This window comes from Lycium ferocissimum, chromosome 7 (genome assembly GCF_029784015.1).
Source record: "Lycium ferocissimum isolate CSIRO_LF1 chromosome 7, AGI_CSIRO_Lferr_CH_V1, whole genome shotgun sequence".
NCBI lineage: Eukaryota > Viridiplantae > Streptophyta > Magnoliopsida > Solanales > Solanaceae > Lycium > Lycium ferocissimum.
In genome coordinates, this window is record NC_081348.1 from 68942374 (window position 1) to 68963334 (window position 20961).

Here is a 20961-nt window from a genome sequence, read left to right on the forward strand (position 1 = left end):
TGGGAGTCATGCGAAGTCATTGGCTTCGTAAGAACATTATATCATAGGTTTTGGAAGATCTCTAAACTCGGCTCATCATAATACTCATAACATACTTCTTACTTAAGAAATCTCATACGGGCTCTTTATAACGTAGACTCATCGTTACCGATACATACATAGATGTAGAGGAACTATAGAAAGACAAGCAGATTCATACCATAGAGTCATGCCTTAAAAAGAGAGGTGGAGCCTTACATACCTTTGCCATTTAAATACTCGATTGCTTGCTCATCTTCTTTCAATGCACTCGTTAATACCTTAGATGATGGAGGAACAAGCCTTGGATGATAATACACCTCTTGCACTAAAACCCTATTTCACCCTTTCTTGAATTTCTTGGTTTAGATGACTTTGAAGGGTTTCACAATCATGATTCTTGTTGGTTTGATGAAGTTGATCATAATTTTTCCTTGAATTCATGTGGTTGAAGTGTATGGAAGGTTCTAGAGGCTTTGACAGAGATGGAGGAGTACGGAATGAAATAAATGAAGTGGCAACACATTTATAAACTTGTATCATTTCGGCTGCTTGCAGTGTTCCACGGATCGTTCCACGGTCCGTGGAACCAAGTGCCGGCCGTGAACCGGTCGTGGTTCATGACCAGCCAGCCACCTTATTCTGCTGGGTAGTTCCACGGACCCATCCACGGTCCGTGGAATATTATATGGGCCGTGGAAGTGGTCGTGGAACTCACTGCTTCTCCGAAATTGTTCCCGTCGTCTCGTTTGATCTCGAATCCTTATGGGACCTTCTTAACACTTGTTTATCACTTCATTATCGCCTAAGGGACGTCCATATCTCTTCTCCAAAACATCCTTAAGACCTCATTAGTTCAATGCTCGTAGTTTGCCCAACACACTCAACTTATAACCCGCTTTTCTTACCAACTTTCTCTCCTTAACTCGAATGTCTTTCAAATCTTATTTGTAATCATCAAATGCTAGTTTTTACTCATGGAAACATCGTATACTTCATACTCTTCATTAGCCTATTCACTGTACATTAACAAAAATTTTTTCGAGGTGTAACATTCTTCCCCCCTTAAAAACATTCGTCCTCGAATGTTAAGCACTCGGGAACCTTACAAAAATTTCGCCAGAGTTTCCCCTATAATATGGCACTGCAATCCTATCACAACAACCCATAATAACATGCGTCATAGGGCCTCAACACAATAGCATTATAAATTTAGCCACACACGACCCATTTGCATAAAAGAAAAGCATACATACCTCAAAATCTCGATGTGTCTTCATAACTTCTTCGGGGGGCTGAAATTAGTGCGGATATTTGGATTTCATAATTTCTTCCGCTTCCCATGTCATCTCTTCTCAATTATTATTTCTCCACAAAACTTTAACTGAGGCTACTTCTTTGTTTTTAAGCCTCCGTAGTTGCCTATCTAATATGGTAATGGGCTTTTCATCAATAGCTAAATTTTCTGTTACCTGCACATCATTTACTGGGACGATCCTAGTAGGATCTTCAACATGTTTACGAAGCATCGAGGCATGAAAACTGGATGGACTGACTCCAGATCAGGGGGTAAATATAATTCGTAAGCCACTCGGCCTACTTTGCACACAATTTCATAAGGTCTAACATGCCGGGGTCTTATCTTCCTCTCCTTTTTAAATCTCATAACGCCCTTTATTGGCAACACTTGCAAGGATACCCAATCTTTCACTTAAAATTCTACGCCTCGTCGATCCCTTTTTCTTGCTCGATAAAGATATTACGTCTTACATGGTTTGCGGATCTATCTCACTTGGATTCATTGGCAAGGTATAAATGCGAGTAAGTTACATAATCGTTCTTGAGTGATTCGTACGCATACACCCCTATACACATACATGCATCCGTGTCCGTATACCTATTCGTGTTCGTAGCCGTATTTTCATTCATACTCGCATTCATCTACATATTCACTTTCATAGCGTTTCCATATCCATGGTATATGGACACTCGCATTGGTATCATATACATATCACATATATTACATTTGCGTTAGCATCTTCGTACTCATATTGATTTCATATACTTAGTATACCCGACCATGAAGGTTCAGTGTTGTACGTAGGCACATATTCATATAAGGTCATAGGCCCTTTTAGCATCATTCCTATCGTCGTTCATTACACCTATCTGTCACATCTTAGGGTCTATCGTTCAATTTCTATACTATGGTTCCCTTTACTCGCTTCCCCCCTTTTAGGGTTTTGCCTGTACCATTTTCCAATCCGTTGCTTCACCATCCAACCTTCGAATTCATATATATATCCTTTGCTATACTACACCTTATCTAGTCCGTTTTCCATGATCTATAACTACGGTAATTCACGTGCGGATCTTAACATACTCTTCTTATAGTTTCGTAATTAATGATACAACCGGCATAGAACCCGAACAAGGGCGTATTTCACTTAGCTCATCAGGTAGTTGTGAGTCGATGTCTAGATTCTCTCCAATTAACAACCTTCGTCCCGTGGGAATGCTCTCGATAGTAATTACGATACCACTTTGTCACTTACCTTTCTTATCCGAAATTCACTTATGGCACCATCTTTTCCTCTTTCTGTCATTTTACTTTATGCCTCTCTTCCCTATAGTCGGCTTATAGTAATCGCAATTGTACTTTCCTAGAACCTACCATTTTGTTTTTTTCTTTGTTCTCAAGGGTTTAAGTCTCGTGCACCACTAACATCTCTTATTGTCCCATACTCCGCTACTTTTGTGTCGCGTTCAACATTGGTTCCGAACCCAATCATACTCATGTCGTATTTCGTCATTGCTAAAAGCCTTACTTTATCACTTTATCATCATACGGTAAACTCGTAATTCATAGCCGCATTTTTCTTTCCAACTTATTCTTTTGTACACTTTACTCGTTCTACCTTAGTGGAGTATATTCGTAGGAGATGCGTTTTCCTTTACTCATATTACAACTTATTTCTTAAGTACACATACTTCGTATGTCTCCTCTTCCTTCTATATCCGTACTCAATTCTCTACATTCTTTCCTCTTCAAGTTACCATATTACCTCCCTTTTCATAATCAATCCTTTATTCCTAGCACATGGGATCCTTTCCTTAACTCAATACCGCTTTGTCCTTTAGAACATATTGCCCTTTATACACTCCGTTCTCAATCACTCATTTGCTGGTCTTCTCCCCTCTTCACGAAAATTCTGTCTACGATTTCCACAGCTTCCTCTCTTTTTTCTTTTTTTTTTATTCTAAGGAAAGTTTTAGCAGGATTACTCTTGTAAACATAACAATAAGCATCACAATTATCGTCCCATGCCTTAATAGGACCGGACAGTAATATACGACAACATAGGACTTACCGTATAATCAATAGTCTTATAACATACATACCATAAAGGATTAATGAATATATCACACATCTATCATATGGGGTCAACGTAATTCATGATTCTAGAGGGATACTAGCAAATATCATCTCAAATTATTGGGTTGGCTCGTATTTCACCTCAACACAATCATAATGCGTAATATATGACGATCGGGATCCAATCGGGATACATATCATAAGATTAATGCTCCTCCTACCCCTACCCCGACCCCGCTAAGGCATAAGTATGGGGGATCTACTGCCCCGAGGCATCTCTCGCATGATCTCTATCACGAAGAACCGCTCGGGCGGATCCGGGGGGTTGAACCGCACTACCACCCCTCGAAACCGAACTCTCTCATAACATGGCCTCGGCTTGCCGAGCACAAGCATAACAAACATCCGAACCCAGCGACACGGTCCCCAATGTAACCTCCTACATTGGCTACATCGCGGCACAATGGCGATCTTGTCCGGCTTGAATCACCCCTGACCTGAGAACTGGGAACTCTGAGACTCTGGGACAGCCTAGAATATCCATCACCTCTGGGTCCAAAAAATTGTGGAGGAGCGCTAGTTGGTGAGCAAACCGAGTGCTTGGAGAATTGTTGCCTCGGAGCGCCCCTATACTCATGATCAGGCCTGGAAGGATTAGCTCTTTTCCTCCGACCCATGTTATCGTGGTCCACATCCTGCCGCTGAGCTTGGGCGGCTACTAACTGAGTCAGTAAAAGGATGGCCTGCCTCATCTCTTGGCCCGAGACATCTGGAGAAGGGACTGGGGGTGCGGGAGCTAAAATTAGAGCTTCCCTCTGATCCTCTAAAGTGGGCATAGTATGTGGAATCCGAGATAGGGCCTTGTTTTGGGGTTCACTCTCCCCTACATCCGTAGATGGCCCTTGTTCCAGCCCTTCGCAATCATCCTTTGCTTGCCCTTCGGGCGGTAGTAGCTTTTCCTTTCATCGACTTTACTGAAATCATAAACGCACCATTAGAGAGGGGAAAATCTTATAACTTGGCTCTATCGCACGATCTCGTAAGAAGAAAGACGGTCATTTTTTCAAAATGCCCTGTAGCCTCTTGTTTATTAGCGTGGCGCGCAACACACCATAAACAAGACTCTACTAGACACGGCTCGTAGACACTTTCTAGGACCGAACCGGCTTCGATACCACTTTTGTCACGACCCGAACTACGCGCCATGACGGGTATACGGGGCTAACCACTGAGCACCACTCATTTCGTTACCTATAGCCTTTCATTCATAGTATATGCTCAAATTCATGGAAATATATCATCATCGAAAACATATTTACTTTTATATACATAAACCTTTAGGCTATCAGAATAATAATATACATATGCTTGCATATACATGAAGACTATGGGACCATACTACCCACACATACGTATCCACGAGCCTCTACTAGAACACTGGACGTATGGACGGGACAGGACCCCGCCATGCCCAAGATATATGTACACAAAATAATATCTCAAAATAGCACCTCCGAAGTAAGGGCGGGGGGCTCCTTTAAATCTGCTGAGATCTCCTACGGATCTGCACCGTCTCTCTGTCTACCTATGGGCATGAACACAGCGTCCAAAGAAAAGGACGTCAGTACGAATATTGTACTGAGTATGTAAGGCATGAATGAAATAAATATAATAGGAAAGTCATAATGACACAGGACAAGGACATAACCTTCGACTAGATACATTTCATACATATATTACACATAGCATATCATATAAGCTACCATGGCGTGTAACTCGTCTAATCATACATACCTTATCATATCGGACATACATTATCATGTCGTACATGCATCACCATATCGTATAGGCATCATCATATCATACATACATCATCATAGCATACATGCATTACCATGTCATACATACATCATCATCATTAGTTCACATCCGGGTACCCATCGTATGCAGCCCACCAGTGGTGGTCATATCCGCCCTTTTCTCGGTACGGTGTAGTCGCACGCAGCCCACTGGTGGTAGTCATGTCCACCCTTTTCTCGGTGCGGTGGAATCATATCATCACACACATCACACATTCATCATCATTCATGTCCTAATCTCATCATTGTACATACCATGCATTCGTCATCATACATAACATATGTTTATCGTAGCCATACTTTTCATAGACATATCGGGGCTTTATCGTAATTTAACGTCATCAATGCATATATACATACATACATACCATATACTCATCATCATACATTTTATAGACTTATGATTATTAACTGTCTTATAAGCATATCATGGCTCTATCCTAAATTAGTATCATTTCATACGTGTACATGAACATACATCATCACAACATATAGGGGGACTCATAGGCATCTATAGTCATGTCGAGGTGACGTAAGGTCGTGGAACCCCGATTACATTATGGAGTAATCGAATCGTCATGTCTCACCTTGAAGGGACTAATATTTTTAAGGCGAGTGTATATAAGAAGGAGCACTAATAGAACCATACTTAGGACCTTTGACTTTGTGGTCGTCATTTCTCACTCTAGGACTCTTTAGATTTAACTTACCATCGTTAATTATTGTGCCCGTGCCTTATCTCTCCTCTTTATCTTATACATGTGTAGCTCCCTACAGTCATAGACTCATCGTCACTACTGTCGGGCTCATAATACATCCCTTATCTTCCTCATGTATGGCTATTTATGAACGTAGGCTCTTAGTTCTTCAGTATTCAGGAATTTCCTAGATATGGAGGAGAATCATGCCTTGAAGGGAAAGAGACTAACGTCGTAGGATGGGTCTATCACCAAAGAGTAGTAGCAGGGAGTCATGTGAAGGTCATTAGCTTCGTAGGAACATTATATCATAGGTTTTAAGATCTCTAAACTCGGCTCATCATCATACTCATAACATACTTCTTACTTCATCTCATACGGGCTCTTTATAACGTAGACTCATCGTTACCGATACATACATAGATGTAGAGGAACTATAGAAAGACAGCAGGATTCATACCATAGAGTCATGCCTTAAAAAGAGAGGTGGAGCCTTACATACCTTTGCCGTTTAAATACTCGATTGCTTGCTCATCTTCTTTCAATGCACTCGTTAATGCCTTAGATGATGGAGGAATAAGCCTTGGATGATAATACACCTCTTGCACTAAAACCCTATTTCACCCTTTCTTGAATTTCTTGGTTTAGATGACTTTGATGGGTTTCACAATCATGATTCTTGTTGGTTTAATGAAGTTGATCATAATTTTTCCTTGAATTTGTGTGGTTGAAGTGTATGGAAGGTTCTAGAGGCTTTGGGAGAGATGGAGGAGTGTACGGAATGAAATAAATAAAGTGGCAACACATTTATAAACTTTTATCATTTCAGCCCGTCAGGTGTTCCACGGACTGTTCCACGGTCCGTGGAACCAAGTGCTGGCCGTGGAACTGGTCGTGGTTCATGACTAGCCAGCCACCTTATCTACTGGCAGTTCCACGGACCCATCCACGGTCCGTGGAATATTATATGGGCCGTGGAAGTGGTCGTGGAACTCACTGCTTCTCCGAAATTGTTCCCGTCATCTCGTTTGATCTCGAATCCTTATGGGACCTTCTTAACACTTGTTTATCACTTCATTATCAGTCTAAGGGATGTCATATCTCTTCTCCAAAACATCCTTAAGACCTCATTAGTTCAATACTCGTAGTTTGCCCAACACACTGAACTTATAACCTGCTTTTCTTACCAACTTTCTCTCCTTAACTCGAATGTCTTTCAAATCTTATTTGTAATCATCAAATGCTAGTTTTTACTCATGGAAACATCGTATACTTCGTACTCTTCATTAGCCTATTCACTGTACCTTAACGAAAAAATTTTCGAGGTGTAACACCTCTCGAGTCTAAAAATTCCCTTCAAAGATGGATGATGGAGTCCAAGTGGATGCTCACGCACCTGTCCGGTCTTGAGTTATGTTTCAGCTTCCCTCTCTTGGTAGACTCCGGTTAGACTTTCATAAAAGCTTGTTAGATGAAGCGGAGAATGCATGTATAGTATTTCGGAGATTGGGTTGGATACTTTAAGAAATGGTGGTTATTGTGGATTACTAATAGAGTTGTAGATTTATGATTACCTTATGGTGAGACTTTGATTAGCGAAGCGTATGTTTAGATGATATTGTCGGAGAATGCATGTAAACCTTCGGGTATCAAGTTGGGTTGGATATTGTCTTAGGTTGGGCCTTGTTGTGTATGAAGTTCGGTTGGATATTGTCTTAAGTTAGGCCTTGTTGTGTGATTTGAGGGCTACCCACCCCGTTGCGTTGTTGAATTATCTTGTTCTATTTATTTATCGGCTCGTTGCCATATTGAGACATCGGATATTGGTGATTTGTGCTATATCATGGCTATGATATTGCGGCACTTTACTTGATTGATATTGAGATGAGAATTGTGATTGCCTGGTGGCTTATTGTGAAGCCTTGTTATTGATATTACCAGTGTGCCATGTGTGGTACTGTTTGGGATTGAATTGGATGTTGATATTACATTGCATCGTATTCATACTCATTTCCATGATACATTAGGTTATGGTACTGATGATGATAAGTAAGAGAGTGTAGCCTCCGAGGTCTTTGCCGGAGAGCGTTAAAGAGAGATGAGAGTCTGTGATTTGAGGTCATTTACCGAAGCGAAATGAGTGTACGTTTCCCCAGGTCTCTTGCCGGGAGCGAATGAGTGGTCGATGCCCGAGGTCTCTTGCTGGGATCGAGAGAGTGCTCGTGGCCAAAGTTATTACCGAGACGAGTGGTACATAGACTTTGCGGGTCCTCCATGGGTCATGATCACTGAGACGTAGGGGTATTCCGTCAGAGACATGTTGTACAAAGACTGCATTGGCATTGCATCCACATTGCATACATCATTGCATTGCAACTTATTCTTTCATATGATTCTTGTTGTTATGTTTATTCATGATGGATTATTCTTGAGACTTGGCACAGTTAGGTTTAGCTGCTATAACATAGGTGATGACTTGTTGTGTTATTATTGGGATACACTGGTTCGAAATAATTATACTGAGATTTGGCATACATCTGTATCGCATTTTTTTGTCTCTCTTATGTGCTTAGCGTAATTTGGATTGTTGAAAGATTTGATATGGATTGTCTTTTGGGATCTTTGTATGTGACTAAATGGGGGCGGAGTACTGTAGTTATACTTGGGTCTTGGATGAATACTCTTGAACTTGAAACATTTGGGGCTTAGTTGCTATAACCATAGGCTGTTATCTTGGATTGGGAAAGTATGGCGCTAGATGGTATTAAGACGGGTGTGTATGATTTGCTATGTTGGGTGAGTAATGAATATTAGAATGACGAGAGAGTGTTCCTTAAAACCAAATGCGGATATGATTGATGGTAGGTTGAGTGTGGTATTGGCGTAGGATTGGCCTTGTTAGTAGTCGTAATGTTGCGGTCTTTTGAGCATGGCTATCTAATTAGTATGCTAGATGCACTAGAACTTGAGGAATGATAAAAGTTAGGGAAATGAACTTCTAGAAGAGCGTTATTTGAATAAGGCTATATTCATGAATTGACTTAAGACCGCCTACCATGTTTATTTGTGGACTCTGTTACCGTTATGTTATTCTAACCATTGTCGGCCTATGATGCTTACCAGTACTAGTGTTGTACTGATACTACTCTTGCTACATCTCTCTCGGGGTGTAGAGTTGTGTAGGTTATTAGTTGGTTTAATGTTTCCGGAGATGTGTGGTGCCTATCTTGAAGACCTCCATTATCTTATTTCTAGATGGGGGTTAAGTTTTGTTTTCATTGTACTTTGTCTCAAAGTTATCGCTCTTATACTAGTCTAACCAGGTCATGCGAAAAGAGTCGAATTTACTAAAAATTGTTTGTAAACACTTTCGCTTATTTATATATATTGGTTTTACTTCCGCATTTCGTTGTGTCTTAACTTAATGGTAAATGAATCTTGTTTCATGATTGTAAATTATTTGGGTTTTGAGTTATGGGCTCGCCTACTGAGGTGGGAATGGTAGGTGCCCGCGCAATCCTAAAATGGGTCGTGACAAGTTGGTATCAGAGCCTAGGTTACCGGTCTCACAAGACAAGAGCAATGTCTGGTAGAGTCTCGTGGAATGGTACGTAGACGTCTGTGCCTATCCATGGGAGACAATAGGACATTTAGGAAAATTTCCCTTCTTTCTTTCTAATCATGCAACTTCGGTCAAATTGGTGTCTCGGTGTGTCCAATTGTTATCTAGGTGATTCCAATTGGTATCTTAACGTTGTGGATATGTGGTATGTTTTTTTTTTTTTTTAATCAAATTGTGCTCTAAGAGGCCAAGCCTGTTAGCACTTTTTATTAATAAATGCAGAATTTAAAGAAACAGTCTATTACAGCATGTCTATAATATGAACTAGCTAGTATTAAAAAAAATAAAGAACCGTCCTATATGACCAGTTCTATCCTGTATGCCTGAGCTAGTATGCCATTTGTGATCCTGATGTATCAGCTTTGATGTTTGTCCTAATCTGTGAAAACACCATATGATTATCCATACATGTAGCATCATTGTTGATTGTCAAGCTGTTGAATCCTCCTTGTTCTAATCCTCAGTTGAGGAAGTTGTGATTTGTCCACGTTGAGAATTCTTCTTCCTTCTGATGGCATGAGTATAAAGTCATGTACTTTGATCTCGAATGATCAAAGCTTGATTTTCTAGAAAGTACGCCAAACTTGTTGACTTCGAAAACATGATCGATCGCACTGCATCGCTCTCATGTCTGTTTGATCTCTTCAATCGATCTCTCAATTCCATGGAGTGATCCATGAATCTTGTAAGATCTTTTGGAGGACAAGAGAATCGGTCTCAAGTTGAACTTTGTTGAATGTTGTGTTTTTCTACTTCGGTGCTGTTTTATGGCCTCAGCTTCAGCTTCCATGTTTGTTGCTATTCCCATTTGCTATGCTTCTGCATAAACCTAATCTCCAATGCTATCCCTGATTCAGAATCCATATGAACTACTCCCAGGATTGCCTCTGCATGCCCCATCTGTATTACATTTTAATCTCCCTGAAGGTGGAATTCTCCACAACACCTTAGCATAATAAACTTTTGGTTTATATCTACTAAGTTGCTGATGCATATTTTCCCAATCATTAGATAAATTCTGCATCCATGGGAATCTCTTCCTTGCCAGTTGATGTATGATGTGTTGTACTTGTTGTTTCAGTCTGCAGAGAGTAACTGATCCTCCATGCTTAATGAAATTTCTTATTTTCCATAATGACCACATGATCACTGCCGGCATTGCTCTATGAACAGGTTGCAATTTTGGTTTTGTCTCAGCATTCCACCATGCCATGATCATTTATTGTAGACCAACTCCATCTGTGAGGATACCCACACAAGAAGCAAAAAACTTTCATAACTTGATAGCTATGGAAGAAGTTAGAAATAAGTATACGCTTTCTATGCTCCCTCACACAAAGATTCGATGGTATATTGATCATCATTCTTTTCAATATATCATTTGTAGAGATTCTCCCTTTCCACACCCTCCAAATGAAGAAACTTATCTTTATTGGCAACCCTTTCTCCCACATGATTCTATAGTTAGTTTGTTTGCTTTCTCTGTGCCTTAAAAATTCCCATGCAGATTTAACTGAGAATTTGCCACTTGTTTCCAACATCCAACATGGTTCATCATCTTCTTAGCCCTCTGGAAATTTGATATTATCCTTGATATGCTAAGCCAATTCCTGATCTAGACTAACTATTAACAGTTCCATGTTCCATTCACCATCCTTCACAAACTGTCTAACCTTTATCTCTTCTTCTCTAGCAGCATCAGGAGTGATCTAATAAAGTGCCCCAAGCCCTGTCCAATTCTCATACCAGAAGCTTGAAGTTCCATTTCTCAAATACCAAAATATATGTGGCTCAACTGCATCTCATATGATCACCATCTTCTTCCAAGTGTGAGAACCACCTCTATCTACTGCCATAGTAGGATGCCATTTCTTGCAGTATTTGTTCAGCATGTAGCTTCTCCATAAGCTTCTTCCACATCTGAAATTCCACCACAACTTAGCAAATAGTGCATTGGATATATCAGTTAATGATCTAAGACCAATCCCTCCTTCATACTTTGGTAGACATAACTTGTCCCATGCCACCCAGTGTTTGCTTTTCACCCCCTCAGTATTGCGCCAAAATAATTTTGCAAATATCTTGTAAAGCTACTTTACCACCCCAGAAGGAGGATTCATAGCTGATAGTAAATACACAGGCATGGTGTCACGCCCCAAACTGAGGAGTCGTGACGAGTGCTCGACCTTTTCTGATCAAGCACTCCTACTTTCGAACTTAAAACTTACTGAGCAACATAGTGGTCCATATATGACTTTTAACTGAATTATACACATTGGTGATATCAACATAACAAACTCCACGTCCAAAACTCATAACCATCATTTACATAGATATACAAAAAATAACACTGTAAGCCGACTAGGCCGCTACATATGTCGTATAATGGAATAAAAACTGGCATGGCTATCTAACTTTCTAACTACATACAAATGTCTACACACCTCTTATGGAACAAAAACTGTAGGAAGGACGGGACAAGGAATCGTCCTACTCATGTGTACATAACAAAATATAACACCAAAAGACTGCGGCTCCGGACCAAATGGAGCACACTGACTGCAGCTGAGAGAAAGTCCTACTATGCTGGGCTGCTCGCCTGACAACCTGAACCTGCGGGCATGAACACAGCGTCCACAAGAAGGGACATCACTACGAATAATGTATTGAGTATATAAGGCATGAAAATAACATAAGAAGGAACGTAGAACATAACATGAGACCAAGATAACCTGTCATCTGGGAATGTACAATATGCAATGCGTGAATCCTAGAAATCATATGTAAGTAAGCACATACACGTATATATACAATATAAATGTTAGTGTTGCTGAACGTGCAACCCGATCAATAAATGTTAGCGCTGTGGAATGTACAGTCCGATCCATAAATATAATGTTGCGGAATGTGCAGCCCGATCCATATATGTTAGTGCCGAGGAACGTACGGCCCGATCCATAAATATAATATGTTAGTGCCGAGGAACGTACGGCCCGATCCATAAATAATATATATATATATATATACATAATGTAAATAGTATGCATGAAAGCTCATATGAAAGCTACAACTAAATCGGAGTGACGTAAGGTCGGTAACCTCCGATTTATATTATGGAACAATCATTATCGCTATATCTCACCTTGAAGGAACAAGTAACATAAGGTGAGATCAACAACAATGAGTAGAACCAAGGAAATCATGAAATAAACTCAATAATCTCATAATAGCATTAAAATCATAAGCTTTGGAATTTCTAGAATTAGAATCACCATCATCATGTTCATCATAGAAAACATCTCATCTTTAATATCATAAGAAGCTTTTAAGAATCATGAACTACTAACTTTTGGATGTAAAAATGTTATGACAAAATATCTAGAATCATAACATAGAAATCATGCCTTCGAAAGAAAGGGACTAGCCTTAACATACCTTTCGGTCTCCTTAGCCCATCAACGTTTATCCTTCCAAGCTCGTGGATCTACATATAAACCATTCATACTATTGTTAGGCTCAATGTCATATGCTCATCTTAAGCCTTCAATTTAATTCCGTTCAGAATCTACTGAAGTTCGGGCAGCATCTCCCCTATTTATATGCCTAGCCCAAAATCACAATCCAACAATCAACAACCAACAACAACAAGAACAATACCGACATGACAACAACATTATCAACACCAATAGGCTCTATAAAACATCCCACATGATGTTTTCTAAGTTTCTCAACTAACCAACTTGTTATACGGCTATTTAATAACTTTATCTCCGTAAATAAACTGAAATTAATATTAATAAGGAGGGATTCATACCTTATTCTCACTAGCTCTGCAAGATCTTCAATATTTTCTTTGAATCCAAGCTAAAATCCATGGCAAAACAATAATATAATCACAATTGCACGTTACCCGAGACTTGATTTAATACTCCGCCACTTGAAATCACTCACAAACCCTCAACTTTATGATATACACTCACCTCTATATGTTTGCTAAGCTTTGGGAAATGTTTTGGGTGAAAATGAAGGGGTTTGCCCCTTATATAAGGTGTTTAAGTCGGTTTCTACCAACTCAAAATTTAACCTTCACGTTCACGGCCTTGGGTCGCATTCGCGAAGGGTTAATCCCTTCTCCTCTTCGTGTTCGCGGCCCTTTGGTCGCGTTCGTGTTCGCGAAGGGTTAATTTTTGCTCTGGCGGCCTAACTTGTAACGTCCATAACTCTTTACTTTGATGTCCTATCGACGAACGGTTTGTTGCGTTGGAAACTAGACTTCATGAACTTCAATTTAGGCTTTTTCTTTGCTCCAAAACTCCTCATATACTAAAAGATATTTTTTCTCCAAGTTGGACCAAAATTGCCCCTCATATTTTCTCCAAAGTCCAACAAACTTAATTTCCTTAATTCACTTGCCCTCCAATCCTTTCGTAGCTTATGATATGAAGTTAAACCCTCATAACCATAAGATAAGCGCATACGATCGTATATATCCTTGAAGGCAACGTAGTCCATACCTAAGGCAATCCATACTTATAAATTTCAACATACAGAACTACGGGGTGTAACACATGATTAACCAGCACATATCTACCTCCAAAAGATAACAGTCTGTTTTGCCAGGAGAGAATCCTTTTCATCACTTTTTTTATCAAATCCTCATAATATATCAGCTTCCTTCTTCCATAAAACACTGGACATCCTACATATGTGAAAGGAAAGGATCCATTTCTCATATTAGTATGTCTTTTGATCTCGTTATTAACTCTGGCAGATACCTTATGGTGAGTATAGTAACAACTTTTATCAGTATTGACCAGTTGTCCTGATGCCTTCTCATGCTTCCTCAACCTCTTCATCATTTTCTTTAATGAATATCCATCCCCAGAAAAGAATAGGATTGTATCATCAACATATGATAGATGATTGATTTGAGGACTCCATTTTGGCATTCCATAGCTTATGAACCTTGGCTTCTCATGCAGCTTATTCAGACTCCTTGTTAAGGCTTCTGCTACTATAATGAATAGTGTAGGGGAAAGTGGATCACCATGCTTTACCCTCCTACTTGATCTGAAACAGCCATGACTTTGACCATTAATCAATATTGAATACTAGTTGTTTGACAACAATCTCCATACCAAATCAATGGTAACCTCTCCAAATCCAAATTATCTTAGTACTTTAGTCAAAAATATCCAAGAGAGCCTATCATATGCCTTTGCCATGTAAAATTTGATCACCACATTAGCATGTTTAGCTCTCAAATTGATATCTCTGATGATCTCTTGTGCCAGTAATACTGCAATGCTTCTTCCCTTCACAAATCATGTCTGACTATAAGAGATAATACTAGGAAGAACCTTAGCCAATCTATTATGTAGCACTTTTGACAGTATCTTATTGGAGAAGGAGCTGAGACTGATAGGTCTCATATCATTAAAATTATTAATCACCTCATTCTTTGGCAATAAAACCAGGTTAGTATGTGTGATAAATTGTGGTATCTCATAACCAAAAAATAAGGCTCTACCAATTTGAACCACATCTATCTTGATAATCTCCCAACATTTTTGATAGAAGTGTCCTGTGAATCTATTAGCCCCATTGAGTGATAACACAACTTCCTTTACTTCACTTTCGGATGGCAACTCCTCCATATTCTTTTGTTGCTCTTCAGTAATCAGCTTAGGTATATTTTTCAGGAATGCATAATCAGCTCTTGAGTTTTCTTTACTAAACTGTGACTCGAAGAACCTGATTGCCTCATAACCAATATCTGCTTCATTTTCCAACCAAGTACCATTTGGATCTTGTATTCTTTTCAAGGCCAATTTATTCCTCCTGCCCCTCACATATGAATGGAAGAATTTAGTATTTCTATCCCCATCATTGAACCATTTCATACCAGCTTTCTGCTTCCAGTACTCTTCCTCCAAGTGTAAAAATTTGGTTAATTCAGCCTGTGCTTGATGTAGCAGCATTCTATTCTCCCTTGAAGCATTAGTTTCAAACTGCAACTCCTTCACTTTTATAGTATCTTCAATAGTGGCAATCTGTTGAAATATATTCCCATAAGTGTTCCTGCTCCATTGATAATTGTTCCTGCTCCATTGAATCAGTGCTCTTTTAAGTTTCTTTAATTGTAATGAAATACATAAAATGGATTTCCACATAAATCAGCAGTCCAGTTCTCTTTTACCACCTCCATAAATGTATGAGGATTTGTCCAGAAGTTAAGAAACTTAAAAGATTTGATAATATGATGTGCATTGTTGTTATACTTCAGATGTAATGGTGCATGATCAGAACCATGTCTGATCATATGAGTCACTATTGTGGATGGCATGATGTCTAGCACTTGCTGGTTCACCAAAATCCTATCTAACCTTTTGAATATGCAATCTTCTTCAGTCCTCCCATTCCACCAGGTGAATTTGCTTCCAGAGAATCCTACATCAATCAAACCACAACTTTGTATACAATTAGAAAAATCTAATGTCTCATTGGATGAGACTGGAAGACCACCTTGTTTCTCCTCATCAAAGACTATGATATTAAAATCCCCTTCTATTAACCAAGGAAGGTCATGCTGATTTACTAACTCTACCATAGATTCCCACAACACTTCCCTCTCATCTCTATCACATTTAGCATAAACTAGTGACACCAGCATTGATTGATTCAAGGATGGGTGAGTCAGTTGCAGAGTAACTTGTTGTTCTGATTCAGAGATAACTACACCAAGACATTCATCTGTCCAAAAGATCCAAATCTTTCCTGAACAGTTCACCTTGCAATTCTGATAGCCTAACTTCCTTCTATACTTTTCAATAGTATAGAATAATGATGTCTCCTCTTTAGTTCAATTAACCTCACAAAAGACTGTTGAGTGTTAACTGACCTAATATTCCAAAATAAAGCTTTGTCTATCATTGAGAATTATTGGATTTGTTCTTACTCCTCCTAGTGGAAACTTCTGCCGCTAGAACACTGGTATTTCTGATAGGTTTTTGCTTATTTGTTGCCTGCTTCAATTTTTGTACACTTCTAGGAGATAAATATGCCTCCTGTGCTATATCGTCAATGTTCTGAGTCAAATCTTTCTCTTCTTGGCAATTATGATCAACTTGTGCTTCTATCTCATCTTGTTTTCATGATGTGCACTCTCTACTGGTTCCACAGGCAAATTGCCAGAATTGTCATTCTCTGGTGGCCTTGTGATTTCTTTTCCTTCTTTTCCTTCCTTCTTTATCCTCCAATCCTTGAACTGATATAGGAGTATCATCTTGATCTACAACATCCTGCAGCACTTCACCTGATTTATCTTCTTCCAAACCTTTCTCCAAGTTTTTGTTAAGTAAGGTGTCACCAGTTTCTTCTGAATCATGTTCCCTCTCATCTCTAACTGGAGTACCTGGGTTAACCTTAGACACCTGTTGAGACAAAATCTTCCATTTATCATTGAGTTGTTTACCAAAGTTATTCTCAATCCATGCTTTTGCTGATATACTCTCCACCTGATTTGGTTCTTCCATCTGCTTTTCCTTGCCCTTATCATTAGTGTTTACATTTTGCTACACTGTAGCAACTTGATTTGAAGCATCAACAACCTTTGCATCTACTATCCTTCCATCTAAAGATTTCTGCATATCTGTCAAGTCTATTATATCCATCTGTGTTCTGTAGTGCTGCATATTGATTAGTTTCTAAAGTTTGATTCTCCTTTGGTTTCCAAGAATTTTCATCATATCTACCTCTATGAAATTGCCTCTTATTCTTTTGCTTTCCTTTTTTCTCCTTGAATCCACATTATCATTAACCTCTGTACGCATCAACCTTGTCTACTGCTTCCTTCCCTTTCATTGTGTCAGCATTATGCCCTTTGTGTTCATTAGCCTCAGACCTGCTGTTTTTTGCATTGCTTTGATCCCTATTCTTTCTTTGATCTTCCTTATTATTTTCCTCCTGTTCTTTGTCTAAACTTTCTTCCTCCTTCTTAGGATACAATTCTGGATGGATGACATAACAGTCTTGCTCATTATGCCCTTGAAGTTTGTAGTTTTTGCAATACTTAGGGACATAATCATAATTGATCTTTATCCATTTGTCCACAATCTCCCCAGTACCCTTCTTTTTTATCCATATATTGATTCTCTTTGGAAATTCTCCAAGCAGGTCAACTTCTACCTTCACTCTCACGTAGCTTGGCCTTTTTTTATTAGCTGTAGCCATATCAACTCATAGCAGCTTTTCAACAGCAGATGCTAGTGAAAAAACTGCCTCTTTCACAAAATAATTTGGAGGTAATGATGGGAATGATATCCATGCAATTGCAATCTTCGTTTCTTCCTCTGGATCAAACCATGGATCCCATTTGAACATACGCATGGGATATGACCAGTTCTTATGCGTAATATAGTATGCAGGTTTAGACGATAAGGCCACATAATCTTCTCAAGAAGGAGCACGTAATAGTACATACCTATTTATCAACAACCCGATAATACACTCTCCTTTCAATCCACACTGTTTTGGTATTAAGGTTCTCAATTCTTTCACGTCAGGCAATCCATATAAGAACTTCCCAACGACAGCATATTGTAGTTTTTCCTTAATAATCATCTGCTCAATCTCCTCTTCATCCCATACTACCATGGGTTCCCCATGCAAATATGTGACATTTTTCATGGGTAGTGTAGGATTGTACGTAGTAGTAGAAGTTGTTGGATCAAGGGTTATTGCATATGTTTAGTTCAGTAAATGGTGGGTAGGTTGTGGTGGTGATGTTGTGTTAGACTGGACAACCACAATGGGCGGTTTTCCAGTGGCCGGAGAGGCCATTGCCGCCATGAAAAGAGTGGAAGTGTAATAGGGTTTCGGCTAGTTTTAGGGTTTTTTGTAGAGAATTTTGAATTTTCCTTTTAGAGAAGGAGCAATATGTGGTATGTTTAGACTGACCCTAGCTTGATAAGTTATCGATGCAGTACCTAGAATTGTTCATAAGAGTGGGAATTGAGGCTATGTCACTGCCAGTGGTGTCGCCGAAGCGGCCGGCATATCGCGCCACCGCTCCTGCGAAGGGAGGACCGATGGGGCGTTGTTTCTATCTATTAGTCGTGAGCCATGCCTACACTAATGCATCTGCCTTAGTGGTAACGCTATAGTGGAGACTCATCTGCTAAAAAGGACCCTTCAATTCCTTCTCGATCACTCTTCAAAGAAGAAGCTATGATTGTGACCGCGCAAATGAGACGCGACCGCAGAAGCGGTGTACCTGAAGCCTCAAACCAGTAGCCTTTTCTTATGATTATCCAACCTGTGCAACTCCAATAAAACTTAGCAAAGACAAAATATTTCACAAATCTAGTCACATAGAATAAAGCCCGACGAGGGCAAAAAACCATCCAAAACTTATTACAAACCATATTATCCAAAAATAAGGAAGAAATTGTCCAAAACATGGAACCAACCCACGTAACCAAATGAAATATTGTTTGAGATAAAAAGCCCTGCAAGGGTAACCATAGCATCATCATAAAAGGGGGGAAAAGGGGGGGGGGGAGCAAGATGCCTAAGCAGTCCTCCCACTCGTGATCTCTGCATCATCAGAGCTGTCGGCATCCTCAAAAGGTCTTCTCTTCCCACCATCTTTTTTGGCCTTGCTCACGAATGAATACTGCTCAAATTCATCATCATCCTGCACGGGTATTGCCTCACTGGGGTACATCTTCTTCCACAAGCCCTTGACACCTCTATAGGCTTTGAGGTGGACTTTGTCACGGGACCTGTTCTTGTCCCTCTTCTTCTCAAGGTCACTATGAAGTTGGCCATGATCTGTGGCTGGAGAAGTGTAGATAGCCTACAAGGTAGAGAGTGACTCACCTATCCCTTTCTGCGCCTCCAAATAGCATTTCATCTCCTCCCTGGTAAATTAACCCCCGCCAACACTGGAAGAACCAACCTCAACCAAAGGCCTCGGCATACCCTGGAACATAACCATCATTTTGTCAAAACGATTATCGGTGCGCCCAAACGGACCCTGAACATGGTAGCTCCAACACCACTCCCTCCCTCACCTGTACTAGCACTTGTACCTTTATCAGTCTTCCTCTACTTACTCTGGATGGATGTACCATGGCTAACCACCCGTAGTAGGTGGAAATTAGCATCAGAATCAACCATTTTGTCCTCACCCCCCTGTAGACCCCAACTTTCTTGCATAGCAAAATAATCAATGACGGGAACATCAAACTCAACAACCCATGCCTCATAAAATACTTCCATTCTTCAATCACCTGCGAACCCATATTCGCAGGCACGTTATCCAGGATGCAAGCAATCAGAAGAGCCCTCGGATAGGTCACAGAGGTGACATTCCTCGAAGGACGGACCTAGTGGGAGATGATGTTCAGCCACCTCCTTGCCTCCGCAGTAAACTTATCACTCACAATCCCCACCTTGGACTGACCTCAAGTGATAGGAGCCCTATCCTCTTCAGTCACTAACTTCGACACTAACTACTCTCCATTGTCAACAGTATTTTTGGCCTCCAAAAGCTCCACCAGATGATTATCCACTTTATGCACCCGGTTTATCGCTATAGCCCACACTTTCACGGCGGTCCCCCGAATCACAATCCTCGAGTAAGGAGAATCCTAATTGACGTTAGGTAACATGGCATAGAACTCCCTTACCCAATTCGCATTGCACTGCCCGGGACCCCTAACCAAACGCATCCACTTTATCGCTTGCAACCTCTCAAGAAATTTTAGGGCACATCTCTCCACGTTAGTTATATCAAAACCCCACTCCAATAGTAAGAGCATATGCCTTTGCTCTAAGAAATGATGCTCACATTAGGGGCTGATGAAGATTTGATAGTTGGGCACTTGCTTCTCATCTTGTTCTTGTTGCACGACTTCTTGATTTATGGCCATTGTACCTGCGAGTAACAGTAGATGATGAGGATTCGTGTGACCAGATTTCTGTCACACCCCGATCTTACTAGGGTGTGATGGGCACCCGACCCCATATCCGGAGCCGAGCGAACCCGCTGACTCTCATTGCACATATGAACTACACCGTTTTTTTTTAACTAGCATTAACATAACTAGCACAATAATAAACATAGGCTAATAAGCTTTGCGATCACACTATACAGCGACGGGGACCATCTGGAGTACCAAATAGCTACTGTACATATCTGTCTACGAGCCTCTAAACATAGTACACATATACATAGAAAGGGGCCGAGTACCGCCGTGCCCGATATATATACGAGAATAGTACCACGACCGGGGCTCCGAAACAACCGGAGCGCCGCACAAATACCGCCGAGGGAAACTCCTAATGATCGGCTCCGCTATCTGCTAACCTGCGCGGCATGAA

General features: G+C 40.2%; 1 protein-coding gene across 1 annotated transcript; it reads right to left on the minus strand.

Moving 5' to 3' along the window:
* Nucleotides 1-11171: 11171 nt before the first annotated feature.
* LOC132062449 (uncharacterized) lies at nt 11172-17108 on the minus strand. The gene is made up of 9 exons (XM_059455022.1): nt 16889-17108; nt 16532-16717; nt 15728-16428; nt 14934-15626; nt 14779-14888; nt 14349-14643; nt 13388-13437; nt 11388-11493; nt 11172-11282 (listed from the first exon to the last, which is right to left on the minus strand). Exons 1-9 carry the CDS (start codon nt 17106-17108, stop codon nt 11172-11174), a joined length of 2472 nt encoding a protein of 823 aa, XP_059311005.1.
* Nucleotides 17109-20961: the final 3853 nt, after the last annotated feature.

Bases quoted from the DNA above. Each gene is read 5' to 3' on its own strand.
- LOC132062449 (XM_059455022.1), bottom strand. From the start codon at position 17,108: ATGGAAGAACCAAATCAGGTGGAGAGTATATCAGCAAAAGCATGGATT. The intron at 16,429-16,531 runs GTAAGAACAAAT...ATTGAACTAAAG, and splicing joins AGAAGTTTCCACTAGGAGGA to AGGAGACATCATTATTCTAT. The intron at 13,438-14,348 runs GTATCTGCCAGA...CATGGATTTTAG, and splicing joins GTTACTATACTCACCATAAG to CTTGGATTCAAAGAAAATAT.